Source organism: Trichechus manatus, unplaced genomic scaffold (genome assembly GCF_000243295.1).
Source record: "Trichechus manatus latirostris isolate Lorelei unplaced genomic scaffold, TriManLat1.0 scaffold00005, whole genome shotgun sequence".
In the NCBI taxonomy this organism is placed as follows: Eukaryota; Metazoa; Chordata; class Mammalia; order Sirenia; family Trichechidae; genus Trichechus; species Trichechus manatus.
In genome coordinates, this window is record NW_004443941.1 from 24116443 (window position 1) to 24125443 (window position 9001).

The 9001-nt window shown below is 33.6% G+C and overlaps 1 protein-coding gene across 2 annotated transcripts in view; it reads left to right on the forward strand.

The window, feature by feature from the left end:
- Positions 1-9001, forward strand: part of MAP4K3 (mitogen-activated protein kinase kinase kinase kinase 3) — a 203897-nt gene extending 194896 nt beyond the window's left edge. The window contains exons 30-34 of one of the 2 annotated variants that reach the window (XM_004369535.2): positions 1263-1331; positions 1412-1504; positions 4360-4430; positions 6894-6949; positions 7596-9001. In XM_004369535.2, the coding sequence (XP_004369592.1) occupies positions 1263-1331; positions 1412-1504; positions 4360-4430; positions 6894-6949; positions 7596-7683 (377 nt within the window). In that variant the 3' untranslated portion in view covers positions 7684-9001. The remainder of the gene's footprint in view (positions 1-1262; positions 1332-1411; positions 1505-4359; positions 4431-6893; positions 6950-7595) is intronic. The other variant, XM_004369536.2, reaches the window with a different exon arrangement.

Below are 9001 nucleotides of genomic sequence, written 5' to 3' on the forward strand. Positions count from 1 at the left end.
GAAAAATTGCATTATTACATAACTCCAGTTGCCCTGGCTTTCTGATGATTTTACCTTTTTAATCACATTTCATCACTTTACTTGGAGTGTTGGTCAAAGGCCTCATTCAGTGTTAAATACAGACAGGTGGTTCCCGGACTTGAGCGTGCATCCAAATCACCTGGAGACGTGTGGCAACACACTGCTAGCCCCATCCCCTGAGTTTGTCATTCTGTAGGTCTGGAGGGTGCCTGAGTATTTTCATTTTTCTATGTTCCCAGGCAATGCTGAGGATGTTGGTCAGAGACCCACTTTGAGAACTACACATATACACAAATGTCAGGCTAATAGAAACACCATTTTAAGTAAAAGGAAAAGCTGAATTATAGAATATTTCAATTATAGTTTGTTTTTTAGTATATACTTGTAATTGATACACAGGTGCCACCCAGTAACTTTAATAAATTTTTTAAAAAACATGATTTGTGTGTAAGTAAACAGCTACTCCTAAATGTTTGAGAATGCTTGACAGTAAGTCTCTTACATAATTCATTGCCTTAAAGTTTGGTTCACATTGTCGGGTTGCAGAGTAGATCCTTCCTCCATAGCCAGTTACCCTAGTATTTGAGAAAATATTATTTTAACGAGCTTTTTGCACAAATTTGATATTTGAAACCTTCTAATTCATGTAGGTAAAACTTGAGTTTCATGCTAAATAAATTGGGTTGAACTCTCACACTTAAACATTACCTTTAAAGGCCTTTTTTAACTTTTATTTTTAACATATCATGTTTGTTATGAGCTCCTTTTACTTTTAGACCCTTTCAAATTTTTCTCTTTAAAAACGTCATTTTAGAATGTTTTGCTATAGACAGTGGCCATTTTAGAGAACAATTTTTAGAGGTCTCACGGCTGCCCTTGGTTGGGGTTTATGGCTACTAGGGAAATGTTGAGGAACCAATTTCCAATAAAATATTGATTAGGCAGGAGTTCGTTGAAAGCCTGGAAGATTGTTCACAAAAAGAAAAAAATTAAGGAACATAGGTTTTCTTGAATTGAAAAAACTAGAAAAAATAACAAATAACATGGTTGCTAAAGCCCAGGTTCTGTTAAACAACACATTAAACTTGAAAGATAGCTTCTCTTTAAAAACACATTGTTGACATTGTTGAAATGACACACATTTCAAATATAGTGATCCTCAGAATTCTTTATGTGTGTGTGTGTCTACATGCTTTAAATATTTTTTTCTATAAGTTTATCCAACTTTTTTTGTGTTGTAGACACCCCACAGACAAGTGTTACTCATGTAACCCAGCTGGAGAGAGATACCATCCTCGTCTGCTTGGACTGTAAGATTTTTTTATTTATGAACATCTTGTTTTAACAAGATGACTTGTATCTTCATTTCTGAGTGACTTTTTTTCTCTAGGTTGTATAAAAATAGTAAATCTCCAAGGAAGATTAAAATCTAGCAGAAAATTATCATCAGAACTCACCTTTGATTTCCAGATTGAATCAATAGGTAAGTAATTTCTTGGCTGATCGCATTATAAACTGATTAAAATAATTGATCTGATAATTATCCAGAGGCACAAAAATATATTATTAAGGGCTTGTTTTTAAAAATATATAAGATATAATGAAGATGAGGTCAATATTAGCCTTTACTTTCACATATTCTCTAAAATAGTTTAATAACTATGGTATAAATAATATATTCCTTACAGATCTGGCATTTCAAAACAAATAATTAAATGTCATTTCTCGTAACACAGTTACAGTTTTCCATTTCCTCCAGACTCCTGTAGAGTTTTCTTATAAGTACTTTAAAATTTAGTATTTAGTATATTCTATTGTATTTTTGCTATTATATCTGCTGATCAGAGTTTTAAATATATGGAATTTTCCTTCTTGTTACTCTCACATTTTGCCCAACAAGAACTTTTTCTAGAAAAGGATTTCTGATGGAGTCAGTATTCTAAAATAATTACATCCAGGAAAAGTAAGTGTAAGGTGAAGATGATTGTATATAGGATTGTGCTGGGAAAAATGAATGACAATTTAAATTTGTACTTATAAACTAAAATTATAAATTGTATTTAACTATACACAATTTTTCTGATGTCCCTTATTATTAAAATAAAGATATTTGATGTTGGCAGAGGGTAAGGCCAAGAGCAGATAGTTCATTTGTTTTATTCCTGGATTCCAGGTTCCCTTTTTCCTTTATCCCCCCAACCAGAGCATACATCCCTCAGTAAAAGAAAATGCTGATGAAAAGTCATTTTGAGGGACATCACCAGAGGTTGAAATGGAATCCATGCCTAAAATGACCTAGACAGGGTCAAAAATACAAGATAAACAAAGAACAGAAACTCAAAACAGTATGCAGGCCCGAAGCCAACCTTGTTGCTTGAGGTGCCTGGTAATCCAAGAGTCTGTCCACAAAAGACATAAGGCCTGGATAGTTTTATAGATAATTTTTATGTACCCTACAAGGACTAGATAATCCCAATCCTATACAAACTGTTGAAGATTATAGACAAGGAATGCTGAGCAAATCAGTGTATGAGACCAGTTTAACACTGATACTAAAACCAAACAAGATCAGTACAGAAAACAAAAATTGTAATCCAGGCTTGCCTTATAAAAATAGACTTCGAAAATTCTAAGTAAAATACTAGCAAATAGAATTTCTTATTACCAAGTAGTAGACTTTATCTCAGGAAAGCAGGGGATATTTGGCAGTACACCATACTAAAGATTAAAAGAGAAAAGTCATATAACTTTTTGGTAGATGCCCAAACAGCATTCAGTAAAATCCAGGTCATTCATGATTTAAACAAGAAACTTCTTAGCAAATTAGGAATGGAAGGAAATGTCCTTAACTTAGCAAAACCTATTATAAACATCATTTTTAATGGTTAGAGTAATTCCCATTAAAGTGCTATCATCATATTTCAACATTGTCTTAATAGACAAAAAAAGGAAAGTATGAGGAACGAAAAAGGAAAGTATGAGGATTGTCTAATCCAGATCCAAGATCCTCCTTGGCTGATGGTATGGTTATTTACATAGAAAATACGAGAGACTCTATAGATAAACTTCTAGAAACTAATAAGAGATTTTAGAGTTGCTAGATCTGAGTAACACAAATGAATAGCTTTCCTATATGCCAGTAATAATCAGTGAAAAATTTGATAGAAAAAAAAGATTCCATTCACAATGGCAATAAAATATGTAGGAATAAATCGAATCAAAACATGTTTAAGGAACAATTATGTAGGCATTCCAAAAATTTAAAGACATAAAAGAAGATTTGAACAAATGAACTACACCATGTTCATGGATAGGAAGTCTCAATATGAGAACGATGTCAGTTCTTCATAAATTAACCTACAAATTCATAATAAAAATTGCATTTATAATGAAAAACCTAATAAGATTTTTTTATGCCACTTGATAAGCTGATCTTAAAACTTATACAAAAGAGTCAAATGCCAAGAATAGTAAAATGAATTTTGAAGAATAATTGCCCTACTCAATATTGAAACTTACTATAAAATCATAGTGATTAAGACAGTGATATCAAGAAGAGAGGGCCCAGAAATAGACCCACACATAAATGGAAATTTATGGCATTATGTATCAGTGGGGAAATGATGGATCATTCAACAGCTGATGCTGATACAACCGGTTTATTTGTGAGGGAAAATGAGATTTCTTTCTCACTCATTACACATAAAAATATGGATTAAATATGTAAATTAAAAAACCAAGACTACAAATTTTAGGAGCTACATAAGTCCTATGTCCTAGCAATTCTGCTTCCAGATATCTACCTCACAGACGGTTTTTCACATGTATTCAAAATATACAAGGATGTTTATTACATCATTGTTTATAGTAACAAAAAGACTATAAATAACTTGAATATTTATCTTACCAAACATATGAAAGTTGGAATCATGGAGTATATAAGGGATGCCAGCTGTGTTTGTTTTTCTTCAAAACTAAAAGCAAATATAGCAGGTATTAGAATTTGATAGTTGAGTGGTAGATACATGTGTTTGTTAGTCTCTTTTTTTTTTCCTATATGTTTTAAGTATTTTATTTTAAAAAGTTAAGTCAGCTTAGCAAAACAATTTCTATAACAAAAAAATTTTTCAGTGAATTGTCTTTTTTCCTTACCAAGAAGATAATTAAGCTCAGATAGTGTATTTTAAAATTCTAAAAGTAAAGATGCTGTATAAATATGAAACATCTGGCACTAGGTACCAGTTGAAGTATTGCTATTAAAGATAGAGGGATGAAGTGATGCTTATCCGTTGAACTTTTATACTATTAACAGTAATTTGAGCTGTTCTTACCTGCTAGTTTGCCTACAAGACAGTGTGCTAGCTTTCTGGAAACATGGAATGCAAGGTAGAAGTTTTAGATCAAATGAGGTAAGTAACTCTTTAAAAATTATGTCCATTAAGTTTCACAAGACATTATCAAATTCTACTCCAGACAGTTCTCTTTAACTTTGGAAAATTGCAGTTGGTACAAGTAATACTTGATTGGCTAACTTTATTATTTCCTGTGTTCAGTCTAGTGATTAAAATCAGTAGCATATATTTTATAGCCAACTCTTTCTCTCCATTACTCAAACAACTTCATTGCATCTTTTATGTACTTCTGGGTAGTCACCCTTCTATTCAGAACAAGAACTACCCAATACTGCTCAAAGTTAGCCACCATGATTGTCGTTCAACTCTCCCAGACCCATCTCCTGGAACAAGAGTGCTGACGCTGGCTACCTGTGTCCTGAGACACCTTTCCTGCCTTGCATTTCAGAACGCAGGCTCTAAGTAACCCGTAACCCGTTGCCGTCGAGTTGATCCCGACCCAGCAACTGTATAGGACAGTAGAACTGCCCCACAGAGTTTCCAGGGAGTACCTGGTGGATTTGAACTGCCAACCTTCTGGTTAGCAGCTGTAGCACTAGCACTTAACCACTATGCCACCAGGGTTTCCGGCTCTAAGTAAAGGACTTTACATTTCTCTTGAAGCCACCTTGTGGCCTATTTATGTTACCTTGGCATTTATAAGATTCTTTGCCCCTTCTTTCCTTCCCTTTTATTAACCTTTATCCGCATTTTATGAGTCCTTTCACCCTTACGGGAACAATTTAACTCCAGGCCATGTGACGTGTTCAGTTTGGTTCAGCAGTCATACCATAAAGTGCCGAGGTTATAAACGTGAACAAAACTTGCCTCCCTAGATGTCACAGGAAAATAAAGCCACTAAAAATTCTTCCAGTACCCCCAAGCTAATGGTCTCTCCGCCAGTCTCAGTAGTATAACTTTTACTTGGTCATTGGAGGGAACAGAGAACCTTTTCGTACCTCAGACGAGAAAATAGCTCATTGTGTCCTAAACTATCTTTCCTTAAGTCAGAGTATTTCTTCTACCAAGGTAAGCAGTGTAGGCTAGTGATCAGGAGCATGAGTTCCAGAGTCAGGACTGGACTCTGTTTTTTATCAGCTATGTGATCTTGGAATGTCACTTCTCCTTGCCTGTGTTTTTCCATCTGTGGACCGAAGAAAATAAAATATTACTTCACAGGGTTGTTAAAATTAAATAAAATGAAGCATGTGCTGTGCTTGGCATAGTTCTAAAAGGTCACTGCTAATAAATGTTTCTAACAGTATTTAAAATCACCAGGGGGAATTGATCAGGGAGATAGGAACAGTCAACAGCTAATAAACTCTAGGCAGATAAAGAAAGGTATTACAGGAATGATACAAAGAGAGTGGTTTTTTCTTATTTGTCTTTTTTTGAAAGGAAAATTTACCAAAAAATCACCTGAGAGGCTTTTTCAAACTACACAGGTGGCTCTTAATTCAATATCACCTCTCCAAAAATATTATGTTCCTCTAGTAGGCAAACCCCAAAACCTATTGAAAATCACAGTCATATTAAGCCCTTGTTACTTCTGTGAGTGTGTTGTATCCTTCAGGTGAGCTGGATTAAAGAAGAATTACGAGTTCCCAGAATAGCTGATGGTAGGGGTATTGATGAAATAAATTTAGTTTCAAACTCAGAATTTTTTGCAGCCTACCAAACTTGGGGAAGAAGTTGCTGCTGTTATAGTTGGGAATGTTCTGCATTCAGTAAGCTGTGAGCAGTGGGTTTCTCTTTCTCCTGTAGTCTTATTCTTATCTCTGCAACTGGTAATTGGTCGCAGGACTTCTTGAAGGGTATATGCCATTAGAAAATATTATTTCAAGAGAATGGGGAAGAAATGGGACAGAGAATTATCTATTGAGCACTTTCTTAGCTAGGCATTATACTCGCTTAATACTTAATACCACAGAGTAGATATTTTTAATCCCATTTTGCAGAAGGCAAAACCATTTGTAAGAGATTATATACCTTGCCCAATAGCGCAGCTAGTAAGTAGGAGAATTGAGATTCAAACTGAAGTCGTGTCTGACTTTTAAATGCTTCCTGTTACACTTCACTCTGCAACAGTTTCAATAAAAGGACCAGATCTAAGTTGTTTACTGCTGCCAGTAACCTTTCTGTTAACATTGATATAATATTAACATAAATGACTAAAGTTTGCTAATAAAATGAACTGGATGCTTTGCTTTTTAAGTTTTTCGCTTGAAGTCTATAGTTTTAACAACTAAATAGTTTTTGTATTCCCATTATTTTATGATTAATTCAAAATTACCCACGCTTTTCCTAGACTAACAAATTTACGCTCCTGTATGCTGAGCTAACAAATTGACAGTCGTGCAGGGATGTATCTCCATCTTAGGAAATATGTTTCTTTTCTCTAAAGTTATAAATGAAATGAATGCCCGTGTTTGATTTTGTTCCTCTAATTTCAGAAAATAAATTTACATTTTAATTGAACAGGTAACGCAAGAAATTTCAGATAGCACAAGAATTTTCAGGCTGCTTGGATCTGACAGGTATGAAAAGGGGTTTTATTAAATACATAAAACTAAATGTGTTTTATAAATCTAGCATGTAATTGGCTTCCTTTTCAAGAGAGTTGAAATTTCTCAATAATATCTTCAACATTATATTTTACACACTATAACAATTCACAGGTTCAGAAAGTTAGAAAACCTTTGCAAATGTACCTGATCTTCCAAGTAACAGGAATTTATCAATCTGTTAGTACTAGTTTTGCATTAAACATACTATCTAAAGTCTGATTTACAGCACAGGACAGAGGAAATATCATCTGCAAAAAAGAGAAATTTTTGTTTTTACTGCCAGATAGGATTTTAGCTGTATTGTGATTTAGTTTCTGATTCTTGAACTGCACATTGTTTTTAGAATTTGTAAGAATTAAGTCCCCCACGTTATTCCTGATAGGTTTCCCTCCTCTTGCTCTTACAAGAACAATGGATTTAGAGGTGGAAGGTGGCGGGCAGCAAAATTACTCCCCAGAGCTGGAACTGGCCCCTTAATCAGAGTGATTTGCAAATTCTTTCTACCCAGAAATCAGATAAGCACCACTTAATATAATGGAGAAGCAATGGAAAGTTTTTATGCTAATACTAGTTTTCAAGATTAACTTTGTTACCTGTTTTTGTTTATTACTTTTAGGGTCGTGGTTTTGGAAAGTAGGCCAACTGATAACCCCACAGCAAATAGCAATTTATATATCCTGGCGGGTCATGAAAACAGTTACTGAGAAATGTCTGCTTTGACCGTTAACTAGAGAAAGAACACTACTGCTGCAACATTAACGGATGCTTGAAGCCGTCCAAAAGCTGCAGTAACTTGGCCTCAGTTGCTTTGTAATTTATTGTGGCATGAGACAAAGATGGGGAAGTTTTTGTTTTAAGTGGTATGGATATATTTAGCGTATTGAACCACACAAGTGCTTAATTCATTGTTATGTAATCTTTGTACATATAGGCAGTATTTTTCTGTGGACATACACTAAAAATCTATGTAGATAATGTACTTTTATGAGATGTACAAGTAAAGTGTCTTTATCTGTACAGATGTAAATGTTGATAAAAAAACGCAATTGGGGTTAATATTTTAAGAATTCTTTAGTATATTATTGGGTGTGGTTGTATTACAAAATGGGATGCTGGCAATGAAAACAGTACATTTAACACTATTGTATTTTATATGTAATTTAGTAATATGAATATAAATCTTGTAACTTTTAAAATTGTAATGGAGGCTGTAATCATTTTATAATCTTGTTTTTAATTTTAATGCAAGTACACTGGTGTTTATATTTGCACAAAGTATTGATATGTGATGTATTAAGTCACAAAAGTAAGCTGTGACATTGTCAATATGCATTTGGCTCCACAACATCTTTTTAAAATGTATTTGGATTGTTTTCTGTGTGAAACACACCAATTAACCACCTGTTGTAGTAACTGGTTTTTTTATATTTAAGCAGAATCCTGTAAGATTGCTTGTCTGTGCTTAAAAACAATACCGTTGAAAAATGTTTGAATCACAGAATAGCGGTACCATGATGTAGCACTGCAATCATTGTCTGAATTATAGTCTGCACAAAGAATAAATTAGCATTATTAAAGAGTCCACGGTAAGCATTGCACACATCACATTAAAGAACTATAACATTCCGTAGAGTGAAGTGGTTCAAATTTCTAGTGGAATTTTACTTCTGTTGGTCTTATTTTTTGATCGTTTCATATTTCTTTTAGAGTATTAATACACGGCCAAATAATTTAGTTACTACCTCATACAAACAATATAATGGTTACTATACATCACAGGAACTTGGTTCTGGTTAAAATCATTTTTTGATTGTTATTTTCCAATGGAATATGTATATACCAAGTTTTAGCAAAATGCACACTTTTGGCTCCTTTTTGGTATGTGTTCTTTATATTTTAATGTGAGTATATACACTAAGAACAAACTAAATTGTGATTTATGGTCTTCATTTATTTTAATTGATAATGCTTTTAAATATATTCTTGATTGTATATAGTGTAAAATAAACATGTTTTTTAACA